The 26,616-nt window shown below is 44.6% G+C and overlaps 1 protein-coding gene across 6 annotated transcripts in view; it reads left to right on the top strand.

Moving 5' to 3' along the window:
* The window catches only part of Acacb (acetyl-CoA carboxylase beta), a 146,485-nt gene that overhangs the window by 54,051 nt on the left and 65,818 nt on the right, over positions 1 to 26,616 (top strand). For all 6 annotated transcript variants that reach the window (XM_013142016.3, XM_003477752.5, XM_013142015.3 and 3 more), the window contains 17 exons: positions 624 to 733; positions 903 to 984; positions 2,644 to 2,742; positions 7,006 to 7,115; positions 7,215 to 7,325; positions 9,043 to 9,252; positions 9,498 to 9,668; positions 10,338 to 10,499; positions 12,654 to 12,817; positions 14,577 to 14,727; positions 14,807 to 14,910; positions 16,093 to 16,174; positions 18,409 to 18,554; positions 19,800 to 19,950; positions 21,639 to 21,773; positions 23,433 to 23,579; positions 25,100 to 25,288. In XM_013142016.3, the coding sequence (XP_012997470.1) occupies positions 624 to 733; positions 903 to 984; positions 2,644 to 2,742; positions 7,006 to 7,115; positions 7,215 to 7,325; positions 9,043 to 9,252; positions 9,498 to 9,668; positions 10,338 to 10,499; positions 12,654 to 12,817; positions 14,577 to 14,727; positions 14,807 to 14,910; positions 16,093 to 16,174; positions 18,409 to 18,554; positions 19,800 to 19,950; positions 21,639 to 21,773; positions 23,433 to 23,579; positions 25,100 to 25,288 (2,324 nt within the window). The remainder of the gene's footprint in view (positions 1 to 623; positions 734 to 902; positions 985 to 2,643; positions 2,743 to 7,005; positions 7,116 to 7,214; positions 7,326 to 9,042; positions 9,253 to 9,497; positions 9,669 to 10,337; positions 10,500 to 12,653; positions 12,818 to 14,576; positions 14,728 to 14,806; positions 14,911 to 16,092; positions 16,175 to 18,408; positions 18,555 to 19,799; positions 19,951 to 21,638; positions 21,774 to 23,432; positions 23,580 to 25,099; positions 25,289 to 26,616) is intronic.

The following is a 26,616-nucleotide window of genomic DNA, read 5'->3' as shown; positions in this document are numbered from 1 at the left end:
GATGTGCAAAAACTTTTAAATAAGACGAAATCCAGTTGTTGATTCTTTGAAGTACTTCCTACGCAGTTTGCATTTTGTTCATGAATTCTCTGCCTGCCCTTATGTCTTCAAGATTTCTACCTACCTTGTCTTCCAGTATATTTAGTATTTCTGTTTTAATATTGAGATCTTTGATCCATTTTGTTTTTAGTTTAGTACACACTGATAGACATGGGTCTAGCTTTAGTCTTCGGTGTGTAGAAAATCAATTTTTCCAGCACTATATATTAAAGACTGCCTCAGTCTTTTAAGTAACTGAGATTACAGGCCTGTGTCACTGTACCCAGCTTTTTGTATTGTTTAATGGTAACTCAACATTAAGATGAACTTTAAGTACCTTAAAATAGAAATTTAGAAACCCATCTCTGACCCCACCATCCTGCCAGACCAGTTTCTTTTTCATTTCTGAGCTCACTTATTTTTGCGTGTGTAAAATCATGGTCAGTGGTCCTCAGATTTTCACAGGTCTGTCCATCGCCATGGAGTCTTCACAGTTCCATGGCCGGCGCATGCTGGTGTCTTGCGGTTTCTGCAGTTGACTTCAGCTGTCAGTATTCTTCTCTTTCCCCCCTGTCGAATTCCAGAATACATTAAGATGGCAGATCAGTATGTCCCCGTCCCAGGAGGGCCCAACAACAACAACTACGCCAACGTGGAGCTGATTGTGGACATCGCCAAGAGAATCCCCGTGCAGGTAACCAGGTCGGGGTGCCCAAGCGTGCCCTCCTTGGAGTGATGCACCCGAGCTCTGGAACACTTCCATTCTGAGTTCAGAACAGGCTGATGTAACACAGCAAGGAGCTTTTGGTGTGCGGGAGGTGGGTTCATGGAAGATCTCTGTTCACCCATTTCTGTGTTTGCAGGCAGTATGGGCTGGCTGGGGCCATGCCTCCGAGAACCCCAAGCTTCCAGAGCTGCTGTGCAAGCATGGGATTGCTTTCTTAGGTACGGTGCATTTCCTCTGTCACGTGTGTGGGGATTGGAGCACGGATGGGATTCTGCCTGGGGCAGAGTCTCTCTCTGGTGTTGCCCTGAAAACCTGGGCTCAGTTTGTTTTCCCGAATCACCTTTCACTGTGGGTCGCAGATGGGCCTAGGGATGGATGGGGCCAGGGGTGAGTTGGCCAGGCTGTAGGAATAGGAGCTGTCACCATGGTTATCACAGTGGGATGATGCTGGGTGCAGCCGAGCCCCTGATTAGTGTTTCTGTTGGAACTAAGATAACAGCCAAGTTCATATTCTGACCAACTTGGAGGTCCTAGTTCTGAGAGAATAGCTTTTTGGTCTGTGTTGATTGCAGGCTTTGGATAGTTTTTAATGTCTCGGGACCAGAGCCTGTCATTTCTATCATACATTAGGCAAAATGATACTTACTTTCTCATGGCCTTCATTGGTTTTAGGATTTTTTTTCCCTTTGGTGGTACTGGGAATTGAACTCAGACTCTTTGCATTAGCTACATCCTTGACCTTCATTCATTCATGGATTCATTCATTCATTCCTTTAGACAGGTCTGGCTAAGTGACTGGAATTTGTGAAACTCCTGGGTCAGCCTCCCAGAGTTACGGGATTATAGATGTGCACCACCATGCACTTTTATTTGGTACATAATGGGTTTATTCTGTATATGTGCACACATCCCTTGATATCCTTTGGGGAATTAGTTTCATGCCTCCTCACAGATACCCAAATCTACAAGTATTCAAGCCCCTTATGTAAAATGACATAGTTTTTCCCTATAACCTCCTGTGTAGTTTAAATCTTTTTTTTTGGTTTGTTTTAGCAGTGCCAGAATTGAACCCAACGCATTTGCATACTAGGCAACAGAGCTCCTTCTTCTGTGTACTTAAAATTATCTCTCCTGTGTACTTAAAATTATCTCTTGATTACTTGTGATACCATTTAAATTATATTAGATTACAGATAATCTAATATAATGTAAATTCTATTATGCACTACATTGTGCAATACTGACCCCAAAAAGCTGTGTATTTTTAGTACAGATACAATTAAAAAAAAACAAAAACAACCCTCTGTCTGTGATTGACTCCTGAAGTACTGAATTCAGGAACTGAGAGCTAACTCTCCTGGTAAAGTTGACTGATTGGGACAAAAACCATTGGATGCTGTATCTGGTTCTTTTTTTTTTTAATCTTTGTTTTTCTTTTTTATCGGTACCAGGGATCGAACTCACAACCACACACTTGCAACTCACAACCACACACTTGCAAGGCAGGTGCTAATGCCCCTGAGCTAAATCCCCAACCCCCTGTATCTGGTTCTTTATAGAACAAGTTTGCTAGCCGCTGGCCCAGCTCTTTGGAGTGCTAGCTTTTCCTCTTAATCCCGGTTTTGACAATCCCCAAAGTGAATTTTGTGTCTGCCTGGCCTCTTGGGACATGGTTACAGTTCAGATGTGAAAAGGTGACCAGTGCAATAGCAGACTAACAGATTCTTTTTCTCCCTGATATGGAGTTACGTTCCCAGGGAGCTGGAACCTGAATAGTTTTCTTCATCTTGACACACTTGGCCCTGCCTCTGGACTTGCTCAGCTGCACGGGTCTTGTGGTTGGCTCACTCTGCTCTTTTTCTTGCCTCCTTCTTCAGGACCCCCCAGTGAGGCCATGTGGGCCTTGGGAGATAAGATCGCCTCCACCATCGTGGCTCAGACCCTCGACATTCCCACCCTGCCCTGGAGTGGAAGCGGTAAGGAGCTCAGCTTCATCCTGGGGAACTTCTAGCCCAGGCTAGCTGAAGTGGGTAGTTGGGGTGTTTGGAGTAGGCTCGTACAATTATTTTGTATAAAAATGTCATTATTACGTAAATGGTACAATTTCATTCTAGACCGCTTAGAAAATAGGAGGAGCACAAAAAAGAACTAGAAATTGGCGTAATGCTGTGATCCAGTGTTGAGCTTTGCTCATGTTAACCGAGTGCTCTATCACTGACCTATGTCCCCAGGCTTTTTTATTTTGAGACAGAGTCTTGCTAAGTTGGAGGCTAGCCTTGAACTTGGCATTCACATGTCTTAGTGTCCCGATTAGCTAAGAGTACTGATGTGTGCCACTGCACCTGGGTGTGTTGAACATTCGTTTCAGGGTAGTTTCTACTTCTTCAGCTTTTTTTTGCAGGTATATACTTTTTTTAAAAAAAGGTCAGATTTTATATTTCCTAGATTCACAATCTTTTCCCCCCACCGTTGAATGTCTTCCTAGGTGAATAAATATACTGCACATCATTTAAAATGCCTGCATAGATTATACATGGATATACTATAATTTACTTAATAATCCTCTGTAGTTACACAGTTTAGATTTTCCCTAATTCATTTTCTGGTTTTAAAAATAACCAAAGGAATATACTTTTTTGTTAATTCGATATGTTTTATAATTATCTTAAATTCCTAAAAGTGGAATTTCTAGGACAAATTAAAAAACTAGACAGGAAAAAGTCTCAGGAGTTCACTGTTCAACTTGATATTTTCTTCTATTGACAAATTTTCCAGTTTGGAAAATTTATTTTTCTTTGTAAAAGTTTTGCATGGTTTTGGAATCTTCATGTGAGTCCCATATAGGTGACTCCCCAGGGTAGAATTGGGAGATTTTTGCATTTAGGGTCAGATGTTGCTGTTGGTAGACTCAGCCTGAATTTCTTTTTTTTATTTCATTTTTCATTAGTCCATATTTGCTGTATGTAATGATCATATTCATCATGTGAATTTGTACTTGTACATAATATATCACAGTTATTTTTCCCCCACACCTCCTTGCCTTTATAATCTTCTTCTCCTTCCTATTTACAGAAGATTTGTTTCACTTTTTCCTTCCATTCCTTTTTTTTTTTTTTCCATTTTTTTTTTTTTTTTTATCGGTACCGGGCATCGAACTCACGACTACCTGCTTGCAAGGCAGGCGCTTATGCTGCTGAGCTAAATCCCCAGCCCCTCCTTCCATTCCTTTTTAAAAACCCTTTTTCTCTTCTTTCCCTTCCATTCCTTTCCCACTTTCCCTCCTGTTCCTCTTCCCATGTAGACATGTTCTTCCTATTTCCCAATATCTGTCTCCCATTTTGCTTCTTATTTACCCCAGGGATTTCTTTTTTCTTTTTTTTAACGTTTAAAAAATTTTATTTTAAAGAGAATAAAATCAAAGAACATAAAACAGAATAAAACCAATCAAGATAAACTAGTATGAATTATACAAGACTTCAAAACTTTATGAAATTGGCAATAGTTCCATAATGCCTCCTGTTGTCTTCAAAATAGCTGCAGATACCTTCGGACATAGGAAAGATCGAACAGAACAGAATAGAGCTGAAACAATAAAAACAAAATAATGAATGCAATAAAGAACTTCAAAATAAGCTAATAGTAAATCCAAAATAGCTTCCATAATATGTCTTGCTATCTTTAAACAGCTGCTCATGCCATCAGATTTAACATAATCAAACAAAACAAAAGAGAATAAAACCCAACCCAACAAAACAATATGGTTTCCAAGAGGGAATCACCTCCTGGTGAGGCCTGGTTCTGTCCCCCCTGCACTCCATGAATGGTACAGACTCACGCAGACAGGCTTGAATATGGATGTCCCCACTCCAGCAGGGACCCATGCATGGTGCTCACTGGTTTCCAGGTGGGGACCACCTACTCTCCCTGGGATTTCTAACACGTGAAACAATGTAATGTTTTAGGTGTAGAAAAAGCATTTGACAAAGTCCAACACATGTTCATGATAAAAAATACAACAGAAATTGGAATAGAAGGTCTTTGTCTCAATCTGATAAAAGCCATCGACCACAAACCAATAGTCAACATCATACTAAAAAAAAAAAAAAACCTGGGCCGGAGATTTAGCTCAGCAACATAAGCGCCTGCCTTGCAAACGCAAAGTGATGAGTTCAATCCCCAGTATCAAAAAAAAAAAAAAAAAAAAAAAAAAAAGAAAAGAAAAGAAAGAAAGAAAGAAAGAAAGAAAAAAACCTGACAACTTTTACTTTAAAATCAAAAGGAGCAAAGCAAGGATGACAGTCCTGTTCAGTCTAGTTCTGGAAACAGAGCAATTAGACTAGATAAAGGAATATGGATAGGAAGGGAAGTAGTTAAATTATCATTATTTGCAGATGACATGACCCCCTACTTAGAAGACCCCAAAAACTCCGCCAAAAGACCCCTAGAATTAATAACCAAATTCAGCAGCATAACAGGATACAAAGTCAGCACTCAAAATCTATTCCATTCCTGTACATACATAACAAATTTTCTAGGAGAGAACTAGAGAAGCAACACCTTTCTCAATAGCATCAAGAAAAATGAAATACTTTGGAATTGATCAAACGAAGGAAGTGAAAGACCTTTAATTTGAAAACTACAGTGCTCCACAAAAGGAAATTGAAGAGGATATCCAAAATGGAAAGATATACCCTATTCTTGGATAGATAGAACCATTTCAGTTAAAATGGCCTTACTTCCAAACTGTTATGCAGATTTAATACAATCCCAGACAAAATACCAATAGTATATCTCACAGAAATAGAGAAAACAACCCTAAAATTCATATGGAACCAAAAGAGACCCAGATTAGTACACCAATTCTGGACAAAAAGGAGAAGGAAGGGGCATCACAATCCCTGATTTGAAGTTATACTGCAAAGCTACCATGACAAAAACAGCATGATACTGGCAAAAACCAACCAAACAAAAAAAACACCCCCAAAATAATAACAAAGCAAAAACAAGACCAAAGCTTGTCAGTGGAACATATAAGAAGATGCAGAAACAACTCCAAGCACACTCAGCTACCTTATTTTTGACAAAGTAGGTAAAAAAAAGCTTCACTGGAAGAAAGATGAACTTTTTAATAAATGATGCTGGGAAGGCTGGCTTTCCACATGCTGAAGATTGAACCTAGATCTAAATTTGTCACTGTGCACTAAACTAGTTGAAAGAGGTGAAAGTCCAACTATAAAAACAGAAACACTTAATCTACTGGAAGGTAGAATAGGTAAAACTCTTAAAGACATAGGTGTAGGCAAAGACTTTATGAACAAAACCTGATTGCACTGGAAATAATACAGAGTCAGCAGCTAGGTTCACATCAAATTAAAAAGACTTTTGCACAGCAAAAGAAAGCACCAATATAATGAAGAGACAACCTGCAGAATGGGAAAAAAGTTCTACTGGTTATTCCTGAGATATCTAGAATATATAAAGGACTAAAATAAATCAGACTCCCTCAAATTTAAAGACCCAATTCAGAAGTAGGCATCTCGAAATGAATAGGCACTTCCCAAATGAAGGAGTACAAACAGCAAATAAATATATGAAAAACATGTTCATCATCACTGGTCATTTGGAAGATAAAAATTAAAACACTGAGATTCCATCTCCAGAAAGAATCGTTGTTATAAAAAAAGCAACCAATAGAAAATGCTTATGGGGCTGTGGGGAAAAAACAACCCTTGTCCATTGCTGATGTGAGTGTAAATTGGTGCAAACACTATGGAAATCTGTATGGAAATTGCTCAAAAAATTATAGCTAGAGATTCCACTTGACTCACCTACTCCCCTTCTAGGCATCTTCTCAAGAGTTAAAAGCATCATACCATAGTGATGTATACATTCGCGTGTTTATAGCAGCACAGTTTGCAGTAGCTAAGTCTTAGAAACAGCCCATGTGCTCATCAACAGATAAATGGATAAAGGAACAGTGGTATTTATATACAATGGAGTACTGCTCTGCCATAAAAAGGCAGAGTCATTTGTAGGTAAATTTGAAGTGACTTTCTTAAGCTTGATTCCTTGTGGTGGGTCAGTGCTAAGACAACGAAAAGCACTTGGTGTGGGACTCTAAAGCAATGGTGTGTGACTTGTTGATCTAGAGCTGTCTAGGCAGGAAGAGGCCCTGTGATTTCTAGGCTACATGTTTCTGCCATCCTTGGGAACAATGGGCTTTCTTTGTGACTGTCCAGGTCTGACGGTGGAGTGGGCCGAGGAGAATCTGCAGAACGGGAAACAAATCAGTGTCCCAGAAGATGTTTATGGCCAGGGTTGTGTGAAAGATGTTGATGAGGGCTTGGAGGTAAATGAAGAGGGGCCAGGGCACTGGAGCCTTTTTCTCCCTCGGTGATTGTGGCACCTGTGTCAACTCTAAAGCAGCCTGTTTGTCCTTCACTCCCAGGCAGCAGAAAAAATTGGTTTCCCACTGATGATCAAAGCTTCTGAGGGAGGCGGAGGGAAAGGAATCCGGAAGGCTGAGAGTGCCGAAGACTTCCCCATGCTTTTCCGACAAGTGAGCTTCCCTTGCTTACATTCTTCATGGCTTTAGGAATTGTTGCACTTGGAGGCTGATCTCTGGATTATTTCTGTTATAATTATTCTGTAGCCTCAGAGAAGACAATGGAGGCCTCACACAAGGTCTCTATTACTGAGCTATATCCCAGTGCCTATGTTGAATTTTGAAGCAAATATGTACTCAGATTGCTAAAGATCATGGTTTATGTTGATTTTTACACTACTTCTGGGAATGGTTTGATTCTGTGAATCACTGCATTTTAAATGACTTCATAAATCCCAGGGTCAAAATACCTGTTGGCAAATATTCACCTGTCAAGCGGTGGGTATTATAAGAGTTTGGTATTTTTAATGTTCTAGATGGTCAGTTTTATTTTATGTTTTGGTAGTTTTAATTGTAAGAGCACAATATATATTTACCTGTTTGTAGCTACCAGTAGCTAGCTAGCTTCCTTCATTCCTTCTCTTCCTCCTTCCTCTGTGTCTTTCTGTCCCTCTGTCTCTCTCTCTCCTTCCCTCCCTGTCTACCTCTTTCTTTCTCTTTCCCTCTCTCTTCCATTCACTTTTTTACTTTATTTTTAATAATTTTTTTATCTTAAAGAAAATAAAACTTTTTTACTTTATTTTTAATAGTTTTTTTATCTTAAAGAAAATAAAACCCAGCAAAATAAAGCAGAATAAAGCCAATCACAACAAAACAGTGTAAATGAGGCAGGATTTCAAAAGAAGGTAATAGGAAATCAACAATGGCTACCATAATGCCTCTTGTTGTCTTCATCTTCTGTTCATTCTTGTGGTGCTATAATTAAATCTGGGGCCTTTCCACTGAGCTACTTCTCCAGTCCTTTTTTAAAAAATTTGAGACAGGGGCTTGCTAAGTCTCTAGTTACCCAGGCTGGGCTGATACTTGCAGTCTATCCCAGCGTACTAGAGTGCTAAGATTACAAGTATGCACCATTATACAAAGGTGTTGTTTTTCTTTTTAGCACCAGTGTTTAGAGGGGTTATGCTGGCATCTAATAATCCCATGGCTAGGCATGTAGTAAATTTTGTGTGTTTTTTTCTTTGTTTAAGTAAAATCATACCGACTACCTTCACATTCATGGTTTTTTGTTTTTGTTTTTGTTTTGTTTTTCAGCAGGGTCTCACTGAATAGTGCAGGCTGGCCTTGAACTTGGTTATGTAGCCCAGGCTGGCCTCAAAATCATGGCCCTCTTCCTGCCTCAGTCTCCCAAGTACTGGGATTACAGGTGTGCACCACCATGTCCAGCCACCTTACCATTCTTAAACTAAACTATTTTAATATTCCTAGCTTTGCTTCTAGGCTTTATTCCTATGTATAGTTGATAGCCTAAACTACGTTTTCTTCTGCATTAAAATATTTGAAATGGTAGATCATGCTGTACACAAGGCTCCCAGGAACCTTGCACTCTTAGTGTGTTATCGTTATGAAATAGGATTGTGGGGGATATTTGGCCCTTTTCACAACGTTTGACTTAAAAATCAAATGTTGGTTTCACAACGTTTGACTTAAAAATCAAACGTTGACAGAGAAATCTCATGTCTTTGAGAAAGAACAACAAAAGTTGAAAATGAGCAGATCCCTGGATTGGTTCTCTAACCGCATAGCTGCTGTTTGACGGTCTCCTCTGAGAACTTCTGGAAGCCCCCACAGCTGGTTCCCCAAGGAGACTGAGTGGCCCTGCTACCCACAGGTGCAGAGCGAGGTTCCAGGCTCGCCTGTTTTTCTCATGAAGCTGGCCCAGCATGCCCGGCACCTGGAGGTCCAGGTCCTGGCTGACCAGTACGGCAATGCTGTGTCACTGTTCGGGCGGGACTGCTCCATCCAGCGGCGGCATCAGAAGATCATCGAGGAGGCGCCAGCCACCATCGCCAAACCAGATGTGTTTGAGTTCATGGAACAGGTGTGCTTTGCCAAGCTAGGGCGGGACAGCTGTGAGCCAGCATGGCCAGAAGGTGGGTGGGCCCAAGAAGGGGAGAGGGCCCCTCCCAGAGGTGATCGCAGCAGCTCACAGGTGTGTTGGATCAGCTGACCACTGAGGCTCTCAAACGTTTCCCAAGTAGCAGGTCCTCCATGTTAGTTGGAGACCACTAACAGTTACCTGAGAAAACCACTGGAAACCCTGGGTTTCTGTCTCTTTCTCTGCAGTGTGCTGTCCGCTTGGCCAAGACGGTGGGCTATGTGAGCGCAGGGACAGTTGAGTATCTCTACAGCCAGGATGGCAGCTTCTACTTCCTGGAGCTGAATCCCCGCCTGCAGGTGGAGCACCCCTGCACAGAAATGATCGCTGACGTCAACCTGCCAGCTGCCCAGCTCCAGGTGACGAAGGGGCCCCAGTGCTGGGGTTTCTTCTGCCCCAGGTGGGAGACCTACACCTGTCCCTCTTTTGCCTGGCTGCGCCTGGAGAACGACAATTTTAATGTGTATTGATGGGAACCGTGAAAACTAAGAACCTTCCAGAAAGCCATTTGTCTCCTCTGTCTGGCCAAGAGCCATTAGAAAAATGCGTAAAAGTTGTGGATTTTCTCCCTAAGAAAAATATTTTTCATGTGACTTCAGAGCATTTGTGGATCCCTGACACCTGTTCATAGACCCAGAGAAGTATTTCTCAACCTTTTTTTTTTTTTTGATTATTATTGTATCAGTCACTTTCCTATTACCACAACAAAATACTGGAGGGAAGGAGGAAAGATTTATTTGACTCACAGCTTCCGTGGGTTTAGTCCATGACTGGTTGGGCTCCAAGGAAGAAGTGAAATGGTAGGAGGACCCAGTGGAGGAGGGCTGCTCGAGCCATGGTGGCTGCGCTGTTTCATGGATGCTCCTGTCCACAATGACAATGCTTTGCAGGAGCCAGGTCTTGTTTTACCTGTCTCATGCAGCTCTGTGTGCATGTAAGTGCTCTGTGCTCAGTCTATCTGAAATCATTGACTGAGCCTCTTCCCCGGGAATCCTGTGGGGCTGACCTGATGGGTTTCTTGATTTCAGATTGCCATGGGTGTGCCACTACACCGGCTGAAGGACATCCGGCTTCTGTACGGAGAGTCTCCATGGGGAGTGACACCCATTTGTTTTGAAACCCCTTCAAACCCCCTCCTCGCCCGTGGCCACGTCATTGCAGCCAGAATCACTAGTGAAAATCCAGATGAGGCAAGTGTGTGCCCCGCACTGCCATCATTTCAGACACCCCAGCCTGGGGTCGCACCCGAATGACGCCAGTTGTCCAGGCTCCTTGGTGTACAGAGAAGGACACTGGGGAGCAGAAGGGACTCTGCTGCTTATTGGCTTATGGGTGACATAGTGTGTGCCTGGCACCAAGCAGATCACCCAGCATTTCAGTACTTACTTATAGCACAGTGCTGCTTCTACTGGGCATTGCTACTTAGATGACAATCAAAAGCTGGGGTCATCTTGTCGGGTCCTGCTGAAGCCAGGCAAGCTTAATCAGAACACACGGGCTGCCTTTTGGACCAATACTCTGGTTCAGAGCCCAGGACCTTGATTTTTGGTTGCCTGTGTTTTTGCTATAATATAAATAGAACCTAGTCCATTGCAGAAAGTCCTTTTTCAAATTGATCTTTTTTATTAGTGTATGTTTAGGATCTAGTACATTAATTTTGGGGAATATATATTCTCTCAAATTGTATATATATACATATATATATCTAAGATACGTATATTATATAATATATAGTATATATATCTTAATCACTTTGTGACTTGATTAAGATATGATTAAGATATATGATTAATATATAATATATTATGTATATTATTCAATACAATATAATATAATATATAATATACAAAATAATATTATAGCATTATATAGCACTATATGTAATATATAATACATAATATATAATATATTATATAATTCAGATATTACATATATCTTAATCTTAATCATTTTGTGACTTGTTCTTAGATATAAAAAATGAATCAATGCTCACTGATCAGATTGTCACAGAACTCATTAATATATTGCAGCTTATTTATTTTACTTATTTTTACAAATTTAATATATATTTAACATAAAATTATATATACATATAATTTAAAAATATGTATTATAATATAAATATATGTAAACATAAAAATTTCACATATCAATGAGGCAACATGATTTTTTTTTTTTATCTTTTTCATTTTTATTGGTACCAGGGATCAAACTCATGACCGCCTGCTTGCAAGGCGGGTGCTTATGCCGCTGAACTAAATCCCCAGCCCTGCAACACGATTTTTTTTTTTTATGTGGCCATTGTGTAATGTTTACATCTGTTAATTCTGATAGTAAAAAACTTGAGCTCTTTTGGTGAAACAGTTTTAAACTATGGGACCTATAGCTGTTTCGAATTTTTGCAAGCTAAACACCAGCTCTGGTGGACAAGCAAAGGGAGAACTGCTCAGAGAGCATGGGGTTACTATAGGTTTTTGGAAGGATGGCGAGCTGGGTTTGGAAGCAGCCCGGGCACTTAGAATTCCCCATCTCTTACTGGATCCCAGGCGCCTCTGCTAGATGGTGTGTCCCATTACCTAATGCAGGAAGCCTAGGCCTAGTGAGGCTGTTCCATGTCCACCCACCTCCCCAAGGTCCCACTGGGAAGAGGGTGAGTCACCGTCCAAAAAGACATTGTCTGTGTTAGTATGTTTGGTACGCGGCCCCACACAGCGTCTGCGAGCTCTTTTCACTTGCAGGAATCTTCGTCCAGAGTTAGAAATCTACACACACTCCACTTTTCTTTTTGTCAGTACTGGGACTGGAACCCAAACCTCACACACGCTAAGCAAATGCTATGCTGCTGAGTTATGCTTCCAGCCCCTGCTTTTTATTTCTATTTAAAGTTTTATTATCTAAAATGCCCAGTGTATAAAATCAGAACGTATCTTCACCAAGCTCCCTCACTAATCAAAATTTGCCTATGCGGGGCTGGGGATTTAGCTCAGCAGCATAAGTGCCTGCCTTGCAAGCAGGCAGTCGTGAGTTCAATCCCCGGTACCGATAAAAAGGAAAAAGACACACACACAAAAATTTGCCTATGTTACATTGGCACCTCCTGTCATCCTAACTCAATTGTTGTTCTACCGTTCTTTTAAAATCAGAATTAGAGACACATGGATTCAGCTACTCCCACACCTGTAGCAAAAGGTAGCGGTATCTGTGGAGCATGCAAAGCTTTTGATTGTGGTCAGAGTTCTTGGGTTTTTCTTAGAAATGAATTCGATGCAAATGGATCTGGAGTGATGATTGCTTCTATTCTTCTATTTTGCCCTCCCCCCCCCCCCGCCCCGTTTGGACTCTAGGGGTTTAAGCCAAGCTCCGGGACCGTCCAGGAACTGAATTTCCGCAGTAGCAAGAACGTGTGGGGTTACTTCAGCGTGGCCGCCACAGGCGGCTTACACGAGTTCGCGGATTCCCAGTTTGGACACTGCTTCTCCTGGGGCGAGAACCGGGAGGAGGCCATTTCGTCAGTATCTCCTGCCGCCTGCCCCTCCCTCCCTCCCTCCTCACTCTGTCTCTCTTCCTCTAGTCTATCCGTCTGTCCTTCCTCCCTCTCCTTTCCTCCCTTGGTTTCTCCTCCCCCTAGTTCATCTTTCCCTTTTTGCATCATTCTTTCCCTCCTTTAAGAACCCAAACCCCCTCAGTGCATGGCTTTGGGAGACTAAGGCTGTGAATCACAGGCAGACCTTATTTTAAATACCCCTCTGCTTGGACCTCAAGAATGCAAATTCTCAGCTGAGCGTGGTGGTGCATACCTATAATCTCAGCATTTGGGAGGCTGGGCCAGGAAGATCACTGTGAGTTTGAGGCTGACCTGGGCTACACAGTGAGTCCAAGGCCAGCCTGAACTGTTTAGCGAGATTCTGTCTCAAAAAAAAAAAAAATTCTTTTCCTTTATTGGAGACCCCAAAAGTACAATGAGCTCTCCAAAGCTGTTTGGTTTCTAGCCTTGTACAAGGCTGAATTTAAAGAACATTCAAGGTAATACCAAGAGTTTTAAGGGTTCTGAGCATTACAGCTGAGGAAAAGAATGGAGGCTTCTTGAGGTTTAACTCTCATAACCCATTCTCTTCTTGGCTGTATTCACACTGAGACTAAATTTCTTAGGCTGTGTTCTGGTGTGACCCCAGCCTGTGGTCCCCATTCAGCTACGTCCAGATTTATCATAGCTCCTGCAGTGCTCAGAAACCTGCATTGATCAAGGAACCCCAAATTCTGAAATGCCCCAACCTTGACAAGGGTACAGAAGGCTGGAAACTCAGATTACTTTGTAATTAAACATGCTCATTTCAGGTGCATAACTGCCCTTCAGAGTGACAAAACCCAAAGGCATTGTGGATATTTCATTTAAAAAGCATTAGAAATCTGTCCCAGGGCACCTAGCCATCAGTTAATTTAATTGAGTTTGGCAGTTTTAATGACTGGACCTCTTTGCCAGCTTTGAATACTTCATTTTAATCATATTTAGTGGCAAATTGAGATCCTTGATGTGTAGAGGATTATTTATAGCATCTAAGGCTTAAAGCAGGAGGTGGGTGGTGGTACAGCTGGCCAGTGCCCTCCAAATGAAATGACCTGGGGTTTGTCCCATGCTGTGCATAACTGTCCATAGTCTTGACAGAATAACTCCAACTTTTCCTGTTGCTGTTAGAGTCCAATAAGGGGATCAACTGCCTTGTGTTCCCAGGACTGGTTTCCAAGGACATCGGACTGATCCCCATCTGCAGGTGCCCCTGTTCCTATTGGATGGAGCAGCTCTGTGGCTGGCTGGCAGTGGCTCCAGCTGTGGGAACAGGAGACTCGAATAGGTCCAGGAGACAGACCTGCTGTTAACCACAGAGCATACCCTTTCTCTACCAATCATTAGCTCCTGGTATAGTTAATAATAATTACAGCCATACTTAATCAGATTCGTGATAGCTCACACATTTGCTGATCAATGTCTGTGTGCTTTACATGGAATGTCTCATTTTAATCTTCAAACCCCTGTGGGACTTCAAGGATATTTCTCCATTTCCCAGTTGAGGTAACTGAGGCCCAGAGTAGTTAAGTTACCTGTCCAGTGTTACTCAGCCAGTCAGTGGGCTGAGTAACCACTGAGCTGAAAATGACATACAGCCCCATCTTAACTCTGTGCTGTTTTGGCATTCTGAGAACTGCTTCTGGAACAGAGCATGGGATCTCTGTAGGAGTTTGGAAAACAATCATGTGTCATTCTCCTCCAGGAACATGGTGGTGGCTTTGAAGGAATTGTCCATCCGGGGCGATTTCCGGACCACTGTGGAATATCTTATTAACCTCCTGGAGACCGAGAGCTTCCAGAACAATGACATTGACACTGGCTGGTTGGACCATCTCATTGCCCAGAAAGTGCAGGTGGGGAGCTGCTGCATTTCACTGCAGGTGGCTGAGACCATAGCTCCTCGTGGATACTGAGACTTGGGGTCTTTCCTAGGCAGAGAAGCCGGACATCATGCTCGGGGTGGTGTGCGGGGCCCTGAACGTGGCAGATGTGGTGTTCAGAACGTGCATGACGGATTTCTTGCACTCTCTGGAAAGGTAGGTCATGTATTATGTGTTAATTGTTGGTGGAGCAGAGGGCAGGCAGTGCTTTGAGTGACAATCAGTCACCAGGCAGTTGATGAGCCCTTCTCACCTCTGCAGAATCCCATGGATAGCTGAACCATCTGGGAGGCGGGGAGGTGTGGGAGGAGGTGAAGTGCTGCCCTGGGCAGCAGTTACTTTGTGCAGGCAGTCCTTGGGAGGCTGGCGCTGCCTTGTGGAAGGAACATGTTAGTGCTCTGGAGTTCGGAGTTTCAGGAAGGGGAAGATGGGCTGGGAAGCAGAGCAGGCCGGAGCTTGTCTCTCCTGATAATCCCTTTTCCAGAGCCTTACCTGTCTCAAGGTGACTAGTGAAAGGACTAGAATGGGAAGTGACCTGGTGCTGGGCCATGCGGAGGAGGCTGTCCTGTGCATTGTACTGTGATAGAATCCCCACAGCTTCAGTCCACTAGGTGCCAGGAGCAGCTCTCTCTGAGTTGAGATAGTTACGTCTCCAGTGTCCCAGGGCTACGGGCAAAGTTTGTCTCTTACTGAGAACTACTGTGACAGGTGAATGAAAGTGAGAAAAGAGAATAAAAGTTAAAAATTTTCAGTATTTGGGCTCTTGTGCTTTGATGTGGTAATAAAGTCTCTATCTCTGTGCTGGTTTCTTTCATAATGGGACGCAGGTCTCCATATTGGAAATTTTTCCCAGATGAAGCCATTATGGATTTTGCTCCTGAAAAGCTTTTTTAATGTGTTCATTTATTTTGCAGTAGGGGAATCGAGCCAGGACTTGTACACTGAGCTACATCCCCAGACCTTTTCATTTTGAGACAGATTCTCGCTGAGTCACTAGGTTATCTGGGTTGGGCTTGAACTTGTACCCTCCTGCGTCAGCCTCTCAGCACGTTAGGATTACAAGCGTATGCCACCATGCTCAACCTGAAAAATCTTTTAAAAATCTCACATCCTTCAGTATTCCTTACATTCTGAGGAATGTTGGTGCTTGAGAAAAGTTAAGACCTGAATTTTTGCTTTATGGTGCTGGGATAGAACATAGAACCCAGAGCTCTGTGCGTGCTTATTATGGGCTTTACTACCAAGTGTCACCCCAGCCTCTGGGCGATACTTTTGAATCCAGGGCAAGGCATTCTTGGTCCTTTCCTAGGCTGACAGCGGTGCTGTCTTCTCTCTCAGGGGCCAGGTCCTCCCAGCGGATTCTCTGCTGAACATTGTGGATGTGGAATTGATTTATGGAGGTGTCAAGTACATTCTCAAGGTAAAGATCCTTGGGCTTCTCCCGTGTTCCCAATTCTCCCCACAGAGTTTATGACCTTGGGTTTCAGAATGTGGGGAGCTGAGTGAGGTGCACAGATCATGATGGGGCACTGATTCGTTTCCTGTAGATGCTATGAAAAGTGCTATGAACTTGGTGGTTTAATATAGCAGAATCTGATTTTTTTCACTCTTTTGGAGGTCAGAAGTCAAAGTCCAGGTGTCAGCTGGGCATGGATCCTCCAAAGGCATGAGGCAAGGGCCTGTCCCAGGCCACTGGCTTCAAGTGGTTGCTGGCATCCTCTGTGTTTGTTAGTTTTTTGATACATTGCTCGAGTCTCTGCCTTCGTCTTCACAGCCTTCTTCCCTGTGTGTGTCCATCCATTGTCCTCCCGTATCTGTATCCTCATGTCTCTTCTCATTTTATAAGAACACCTGTCACATTGAATTTAGCATCCCCCCCACTCCACCGCCTGTCCAGTAAGGCTTCATCCGAACTAATTACATCTGCACGGATCTGGTTTCCAAACAAGGTCACATTCCAAAGTGCCACAAAAGTCATGAGTTATGGGCAGCACTTTTCCACCCAGCCTAGAGTATAAACAGAGCCTTTGTTGAGCTGGCACAGTGATCCAGGTTCACCAAGAACCCATGGGTGGATTTCTGGTCTCTCTTCTGGTTCGTCACCATCTGTGGGGTTTCCTACAGTTGCTGTCCTCTGTTGGAAGTGTCCTGTTATCCTTCCTGGGCCACTTGAGGTCAACACAGGGCAGAGATTGCCTGAGAGTGCAGGCCTGGTGTGGGGCCTGGAGTCCACTGGAGGGTGGCATTGGTGTTTGGCACTCTAGGGCAGCTACAGGAGCTAATGGTTCCCCGAAAGTCAAGGCCTGTGTCACTTTGAAGGCTGTTATGTGCTGTCATGGATACACTGTCACTCTCCCCAATGCTTCTTGACTACCTATGTACATCATGGCCACACAGACTTTATTTTAAATGAGTCAGCTTTCTTGTCACTGAGAAATATCTGGCATCCTCAAGTCGGAGGAGGAGAGCTTTGTTTGCCCCAGAATCCCCAGGGGTTCAGTCTGAGTGAGCTTGCTTCGAAGCAGAAGCAGCAGAGGGGAAGAGCCTGGACTGGTGGAGAAAAACTCCTCTTCCCCTAGTAGCTAGCAAGAAGAGACAGAAGAAAGGAGCCAGGGACAAGAGGGCACCCCTCCAGGCCACACCCTCCATAGCCCAGCAAGCTCAAGGCACCTATGATTTCAGTGTCAGGTGAGAACCCATGTCTTCGTCACTTGGTCATTGCTGGGATAGAACACCCACAACTTAAAGGAGGAGAGGTTTATTTTGCTTCGCAATTTTAGTCCATGGTTAGCTGGCTCCAAGAGAGGAAGGCAGAGTGAAGGGTCTGGTGGAGTGAAGCCTGTTCACATGCTGGCAGCCAGGAAGCAGAGAAAGGGAGGCCCACAGAGGGAGGAGACGTGGTCTTTTAGGTCACACCCCAGTGAGCCACATCTAACCAGGCCCCTGCTCCTAATGGAGAGTCAGCTGTGCACCCTGACAGTCCAAGCACCTTCCGGAAACCCCACCTCTGAACTCATGAGGCTTTGGAGGGATATTCCAGATCCAAAATGTAACAGCCCACTTCCTGGCTCCTAGCTGTGCTGTCTGTCTTTGTGTCCTGTGTGGTGGAATGGGGCAAGGAAGTTCTCCAGGGTCCCTTTCTGAGGGAACTAATTCCATTTGTGGGGGCCCTAGCCCCTGACCTCATCACTGCCAAAGTCCCCACCTTTGTATTTTGACCACCATCGTATTCAAGGTTAGGTTTTGACGCGGGACACTGGGGACACATACACAGCCCACCAAGCCACTGTGGAGCCTTCAGGGTGCCCTCACACAGTCCCTATCTCGGTGACCCTGCCTGAGGCTGATACTTGGTGACAGGGATGAAAGGGAAGCCCCAGCTCCAGGGGACGCATAGTCAGTGATGGCTGGACAGGGCCTGAGTCTGCAGCTGGCAGTCATTTGTCCACTCTGTGGAGCAGGCAGGGCTCAGACTCCAGGCCATTTTCAGTTTCCTCGGTGCCCACTGCCTTGGGGTGGGTGCACAAGGGCTGGGGCTACAGAGACGGAGGCAACCCCAGGCCAGTCCCACAGGAGACAGTCAGCCCTTGTCTACTGTCATAGCAAGAAGAGCGTATCCTGAATCCAAGCGATGACATGAATCTTGTCCCGCAGGTGGCCCGGCAGTCTCTGACCATGTTCACCCTCATCATGAACGGCAGCTACATTGAGATCGACGTCCACCAGCTGAACGATGGGGGGTTGCTGCTGTTGTACAGTGGCAGCAGCTACACCACGTACATGAAGGAAGAGGTGGACAGGTGTGTGGGCACTGGGCACAGCTCTCCTGGGGAGGTGGGTGGGTGGGGGATGCAAAGTTAGCCTGGGTCCTGGCCTGCGAGCCTTAGACAAGACCCTCTGGTAAATTCTGGAGTTGCCTGGAGAGTTTCCACTCCTGGCTGAGATTCCATACCCCTTCAGGAATGGAAGAAGGACCTCAGGGTCACCTTTCTAGTGACCTGGGAGGATCCAGACCCAAATGACTTCTGGCTCTGTGGCCTGCAAGGTGTATGGGAGGTTCCTGCTGCCCCCATATCTGGGTTGCAGTATCCACACCGTGCAGGGCGGATGTAGCTTATGCACAGCCTCCAGCTGGTTATTGAGCTACTCCAGGCAGGCCAGGAGCCAGGGTCTGGGACGGTGGCCTGGCTGTAGCTTCTGGAGCTCTGAACCTGTGTGAAGTTGATGCATTAGATAAGTGGAGGGTGGCAGGAAACGCTGCTGGGTGGAGGCGGGGGGTCTGCAAGCTCTCGGCACAGGGGCGTCATGCAGCTGGTTCCCCTTCCAGCTCCAGTGTGTCCGGCCACACTGACCTGTAGGTGAGCCAGTCAGAGCAGAAAACACAGACCCTGGCCAAGGAGAAGGAAGGGTGGGATGTGTGAAGGTGTGTGTGTGTGTGCCCTGAAAGGCACCAGGTAAAGGAGACAACATTTGCAATCCTCGGTGTTTGGAGACAGATTCAGTTATCCCTGGGCAGCATTTAATCTCTTTTCTAACTCATGTTCTAACTTCTGACAATATTCAAGGTGATTGTAGAGCTAGGCATGGTGGCTCACACCTGTAATCTCAGCACTCTGGGAGCCTGAGGCAGGAGGATTATGAATTCAAGTCCTATTGGGACAACTTATTAAGACTCTATTTCAAAACATAAAAAGTACAAAAAGGGCTGAGGATATAGCTCAGAGTGGAGCGTCAATTCCCCAGGACCAAAAATGGACAAAAATAAGAATATTTTTGATTGCTTTTTTTGTGCTAGAGTCAGTTGGGATTGTATCAGTGAAAGGAACTGGTTTTTTACCCAGAAAAGGGTCACATATTTTGCTCCATGAACTCATTTTCGTCATGTCTGTGATAGCTGTCAAATGCCCCCATTAATGTAGAGTCCATAATGCCATGCAGAGGATGATACGCGTGCTGGCTTTGGAAAGGGAGGTGCTGTCTCATGCATGACACTCAGCATGGCTTGACGGCTCTCATCAGTCTTCCTGCCCCACTCTTCCTCCCAGTTATCGAATCACCATTGGCAACAAGACGTGCGTGTTTGAGAAGGAGAATGATCCTACGGTCCTGAGGTCCTCGTCGGCTGGCAAGCTGATTCAGTACACAGTGGAGGATGGGGGCCATGTTGAAGCAGGAGACAGCTACGCTGAGATAGAGGTGACTGCCTGGTGTCCCTGGGGTGTAGGTCTGCAGCCTTAAACCCCTGCTCCCCTGACATTATTGGTCTCTCAGCAAAGAGGCCTCACCTCTCTTGGCCACTACTGCAGATTTCTCAGGAGGCAATCTGTAGGGTGCAGTTCAAATTCTCTGCACTGGTCAAAGGGAAAGCCTGAAACAAAGCAGGAATAATAAAGAACTTACTAGCAATCATGATGACTCTGATGAAAAACTGTTAAGCCACCAGACTCAGTGGTACATGCCTGTAATCCCTGTTACTCAGGAGGCAGAGGCAGGTGGACCACAGGTTCAAGGCCACGGGGTAATTTAGCAAGACCCTGTCTCAAAATTAACAAGGGGTTGGGGATTTAGCTCAGCGGCATAAGTGCCTGCCTTGCAAGTGTGCGGTCATGAGTTCGATCCCTGCTACCAATAAAAACAAAAAAGACAATAAATAAATTAATTAATTAATTAACAACAAAAAAGTGGGCAGCTGGGGATGTAGCTCAGAATGCCCCAGATTTAATCCTCAGTATGTAAAAACAAAAGTGTTATGCTAACACTTGCAAAGACTTAACATATGGCAAGAGCTGGTCTAAGCATACACCCAGCAGTCATATGAACTAAGCACAGACGTGATTCCCGTTTCCCACACAAATGAATCGGGCCCAGGAAAGCTAAGAACTTGCTCAGCATCACACAGAGGCCGGACTCAGACCTGGCCTCCCTTCTGTGCTGTCTGCCATGGCGGGTGATGAGAGCAGCAGAAATATGTCAGTGACAGTCACGAACGTGTACTGACCCTCTGCCGTTGGGCAGTTATTTCTTTGCTGTGCAAATGCCATAGCCTATATGTAAAGGTCTGTCCCTCCACATGCCCTCCGAACATGAAACCCAGGATGCTCCTGCTGGTGTCACACAGAAGAATGTTTTACAGTAACTCTAATAAGTGGGAGACGTGTACTGTAAAATAGTGATTAAAAACTATAGTATGGTAAGTACCTAAGCCAGCCACAGGGCCATTGGTCATTTATTATTATCAACTATTTATATGCTGTACATAACTGTGCTGTTCTTTTATATGGTTGGTAACGCAGTAGATTTGTTCATACCAGCATTACTGCTAACATGTAAGTGGTGCTTTGCACTCTGGTATTAGGGCAGCACAGTGTCACTAGGTGACAGGAATTGTTCAGTTTCCTTCTACTCTTATGATACTACCATCATATATGAGGTTCTCCGAGGACCAAAACATCATTATGCTGTATATGACTGTACCCTATATTTGGTTATGATGTGATTTAATTATATTTCCAAAGAGGAGTCTTCTTTTGGAATTAAAGGGGATGGGATAGAGCTCAATGGCAAAGCACAAGCCTAGCTTGCATAGGGCCTTGGGTTCCATCTCCAGCTCTGAAAGGAAAAATCAGTTTCCGTCTGTGAAATGGGCATAATGAGCTCTGCCATCCTGGCTGGGTTTGCAGATGAAGATCATTTGTGAACTGTGTCTGGAGCATAGCAGGCTTGCAGTAAAGGTTTTCTCTGTGCCTCCTGCTTGAGCGCTGCCCAGAGAGTCACTCTATTCCCCTGCTACACCCCTGCTCCAGAGTCACTAGCTTGGGTGACTGTGGGTACCTATATACTGGTCACTCCTAGGGGACTGTGTCCTACTTCTTTTTGCAAAACAGGTGATGAAGATGATCATGACCCTGAACGTGCAGGAGAGTGGCGTGGTGAAGTACATCAAGCGCCCGGGAGCCACGCTGGAAGCCGGCTGCGTGGTGGCTCGGCTGGAGCTCGATGACCCTTCTAAAGTGCACTCGGTATGTGGCACCGTGTCCCAGTAGCGCTGGCTGCTGCAGGCAAGTCCCTGGCCTACCCGTGCAGAGACGAGCAGATCAGGGGCTCCTGAGCTCCTGCCTCAGCTCTCCTCCTGCAGACACGTTACTCCCTGCAGTCAGTGTGGTCAAACCAAACGAAACAGAAAAAGACCAGTCAAAACAAAAGAATGAAAGTATATTTTAAAGAGAATAAAACCAAACAAAATAAAGCAGAATAAAGTCAATCGAAACAAAACAGTGAAAGTGACACAATATTTTGAAACACGATAATAGGAAATCAACAGTGGCAACCATAATGCCTCTTGTTATCTTCAAAATTGCTACCCACACCATCAGACATAATAAAATCAAACAAAACAGAACAGAATAAAACTAATCAACTAGAACATTCAATATAACAAAATAATAAAATGGAACAAAACAAAACAGTGAGAGAATATTGCACTTCAAAAACAAGACAGAAGGAAATCTCCCCTCTTTACTATATTGCATATTGTTATCCTCTCAATAGATGCTCGGATTGTTGAACCCAGGCCTGAAAAGACAATAAAGCAATAGAGCACTGAGATGTTTTTGTGCTTCAGATGGTACCAGCTCAACCTGTCCTCCAAATCAGCCGGCTGTTTTTGGGGTGTGTGTATGTTCTTGTTCTCAGCCCACGTGCCGGTTGGCTCACGAGAAGGGTGAATTGGCTTCTTGTTCTTCTTGTTACTCCTCCAAGGCCCAGCGTGGCTTTTCCCTTTTCTTACTTTTTTATTTTGAGACAAGGTGTCACTAAAATGACTGGGTGTGGATTTGTAATCCTCTTTCCTCAGTCTCCCAGTGTGCTGGGATTATAGGCATGTGCTAGCATTGCCTGGCCCTGATATAGATGCATTGTTACTAACTAAAGTCCCTATTTTACTCAGATTTCCCTTTAATAATTGTGTTTAAGTATACATAAAATTTACCATCTGAGTCATTTTTTTAATCCTTTTTTTTTGTACCAGGAATTGAACTCATGACCTTGCACTTGCCAAGCAGGAGCTGTGCCCCTGAGCTGTATTCCTGGCCCCTATCTTAGCCATTTGTAAATGTACCATTTGGTGTATTAAGTATACTGTGCTGTTGGATGACGACCATCCATCTCCAGAACTCTCTTTTTGTCAACTTGAAACTCCACATGCCCATTAACATCAACTTTCCATATCCTACACCTCCAGCTCTTGGCAGCCAGCATTCTACCCTTGTTCCCAGGAATTTGCCTGCTATAAGAACTTTCTAAAAGGAGAAGCAAACAGTACTTTTCCCTTTGTGGCTGGGTTATTCACTTAGCATAATCCCTCAGGCTTCATCTGTGTGTACTGTGTGTCAGATTTTCTGTCTGTCTTTTTAGGACTGAATAATATTCCATTGACTGTACTATGTTTGCTGAGAGAAGTGTATATATCACATTTTACTTATCCATTTATCCAGTAATAAACTGGGAAACTTGGATCAGGATATGAGTTTTGCAACTTTAACTTTCCAGTGTGATATCTTTTGTTATTTCTCAGGCTTTGTTCCTCAGTTGTGCAAGCTGGCCAATCTGCTCATCCCCTAGTTTGTCTCATCTGCCCCAGGGTTGCATGGTTTCCATGACCTGGGCTTGTGTCTCATCAGGCCGAGCCCTTCTTGGGCACACTCCCTGCTCAGCAGACCCTACCCATCCTTGGAGAGAAGCTGCACCAGGTCTTCCACAGTGTCCTGGACAACCTGACCAATGTCATGAAGGGCTACTGCCTGCCGGAGCCTTTCTTTAGCACAAAGGTGAGTCCCCTGTGAGAGCAGATGTTGGTGGGTCTGTGTGCAGCCAGCAGGTTTTACTCTGGGACATCAGAGGGCTTTACTCATACAACAGCTGAGAAATTGTTGAGTCCTGCTGTGTCTATGAGGGACCTGTCCTCAGGGAATTCCTCTCTGTGACTGTAAACTTGGGCATGTGTGTGTGTCCTTGTTGATGATCAGCTATTATAAGCTGCTGGTTTTGTCTGAGACTGAGCCCTTTCAAGTAGGAAGCGAGGGAGGGAGTCAGTGTGGGATGGGCAGAACAGCCTTAGTGACACCACGAGCAAGGTGCTTTGTCCAGAAATAGCTGCCATCACCATCCCAGGTCCCAGTGTCTGTCCCCTCTGCAGAGAAACAAGGAGCTTTGCACTTGGTGAATCTCCTTGAAAAGACCCCTGCGCTAAGTGTGCCATGACTGAGGGTCATCCCGAGTGCTGTGTCCTGTCCCTTCCCACTGCAGCAAGACACCGTGATGCTGGTGATGGCAGTGGGGGTGAGGGTCCCTTGCCGGGGATGTCGTGTGTGCCAGCTGCTTTTCTCAGTACCAGAAACTTACCCAGGCATTTGATTTCCAGCAGCCTATGAGGTAGGCAGTGTTATTTCTGTTTAGAGTTGAGGCAACAGAGGTGCAGAAAGGCTAAGAAACTTGCCCTGTTTAGTGCATAAAGAGGCAAAGATAGGATTCGAACTCTGCCATCTGCCTTTAAAGTTTGTGTTCTTAGCTCTTATGTGATGCTGCCTAAGGATGGTTGCTATGGATACAGCACTTATGTAGTCTTTGTACTTGCTGTGGTATGCATTGGTTCACTTTTGAACCTCTCTTTGCTTTGGGGATGCACTATTATTATCCCCTCCCAAAGACCTTCACATGGCAGCTGCCCAGGCATCTGGAAGCGGTATAGGGTGCCTATTAGAGGCTCAGGAGCTCAATGGCTTGGGTTTGCTTCTTAGTAGCTGTGTGACTCTGAGGAACTTTATTAACCTCTCTGTGTTTAAGTTTCTTTTTTTTTTTTTAATTTTTTTTTTGTCTTTTTCCTTTTTATCGGTACCGGGGATCGAACTCATGACTGCCTGCTTGCAAGGCAGGCACTTATGCCGCTGAGCTAAACCTCCAGCCCCCTGTGTTTAAGTTTCTATTGTGGAAGGGGAATAATCATTGCACCTACTGGCAGAGTTCTTCCTAAGGATCAGATGCAAACGTGTAATGCAAGATCTTCAACACTGGCTGGCACTCAGCATGTGTTGCACAGATGTTAGCTCACTGCATAACCTGTGTTTACCTCCCTTACTATGCTGGCTTTCTGGATGCACCAAGTGGGAGCCTCCCTATGGGACACTGTGTACTTCCCTTGTGATCCAGGGGTCATTCCAACAGCTTCAGATCTAGGCCCTGGGCCACTTGAGTGCCCAGAGCCTGGTGGGTTGAGCTTGTTGACTTGCATGGGTTTCCCATGGTGAGGGCAGTGCCCACACCTACAAGCCTATGCTTGGTCCCACTGCAGCTGAAAGAGTGGGTACAGAAGCTCATGACGACGCTCCGAGACCCATCACTGCCACTGCTGGAGCTGCAGGAGATCATGACCAGCGTGGCAGGACGCATCCCTGTCCCTGTGGAGAAGGCAGTCCGCAGGGTCATGGCCCAGTATGCCAGCAACATCACCTCGGTCCTCTGCCAGTTCCCCAGCCAGCAGGTACGTACCCAGCCCAGTCCTGTGTGTGCTGTGTCTCCGAATGGGGGACCAAGCTGGTTTTTTTTCCTCTATGCTTTCTCTGCATTTTCTCCCAAGCAGCAGCTGTCTGGATGCACACCCACAATCTGTAGGTCTTGCTCCATTAAGCTCAGATTCAGAATCAGAGTCTGTCCCTGGTGCACACACTGCAAGCACTTTCCAAAAACTAGACTGGCCGAAATCATTAGGGTAATTGCAAGTTTTTGTTACTGTGTCACAGTATTGATGGTCTCTCTCTGGGTTTCATAAATGGTCTGGAGCTCTATATATGTCTAAAAATATTTAACCATAGAAACCAAGTGGCACATCCATGTAAACCTAGCACTATGGGAGGCTGGGGCAGGAGTTACTAAGATCCAAACAAACAGAACACCTTTCTTACCAATGACATCAAATCTAATTGCTCACTACCAGGGCCCATTCTTTTGGCTAGAGCTGGAAATTTCCCTCCCTTGCCCCATCCTGTTCCTATGTGCAGGGAGATATTATATGAACATGGGTGTCACGGCCTGCATGGCTCCTGCGGTTCCCAAAGTGAGGACCGTGTGAAGGGTGGCAAGAAGTTGAGGAAGTAAAGATGAGACTCAGAAAGCTGGGGTTAGGTGGAGCCTTCTCTGCTGATGGGAGGAAAGGAACCGTCCCCTCACGATACGGGTGTTTATATATATACATTTGCAACACAGTGGCGTGTGGTATATCCTTTGCCTAGCAGTCCATTGCTTTCTGGGCTGATGAAAAATAGGCTGTCTAAGGTTTAGCTCCATGAATTGTGCTGCTGTAAACACGGATATGCATGTATCACTGGAAGATGATGTCTTTTAACTCTTTGGGAAGATACCTAGAAAGGGAATAGCTGAGTCAAATGGAATTTCTAGTTTCAGTGTTCGCAGAATCTCCATAATGATTTCCATGGTGTTTGTACTAGTTTACATTCCCAACAACAGTGTAGAAGTGTTCTCTGCCCCACCCTGCAGCCTTGCCAGCATTTGTTATTTGACTTCTTGATGGTAGCCATTCTTTCTGTAGTAAAATGGAATCAGTGTTGTTTTAATTTGCCTCTCTTTAAATGGCCAGCCATGTGGAGCATTTCTTCATGTGTTTATTGGCTATTTGTACTTCTTCTGTGGAGTGTCTATTCATATCACTTGCCCATGTTCTGAGTGGATCTTTTATTTTGGGAGGGTCTAATATTTTGAGTTCTTTGTATATCCTTGATATTAGTTCTCTTTCTGAGGACTAGCTAGCAAATTTTTTTTTCCATTCTGTAGGATGTTCCTTTTCCTTTGTGG

This window comes from Cavia porcellus, unplaced genomic scaffold, assembly GCF_034190915.1.
Source record: "Cavia porcellus strain 051 isolate PalLab524CR breed Dunkin Hartley unplaced genomic scaffold, mCavPor4.1 scaffold_16, whole genome shotgun sequence".
Classification (NCBI taxonomy): Eukaryota; Metazoa; Chordata; class Mammalia; order Rodentia; family Caviidae; genus Cavia; species Cavia porcellus.
The sequence above is the reverse complement of the archived record's forward strand: the minus strand, read 5'-3'. Positions and strand labels throughout refer to the sequence as shown.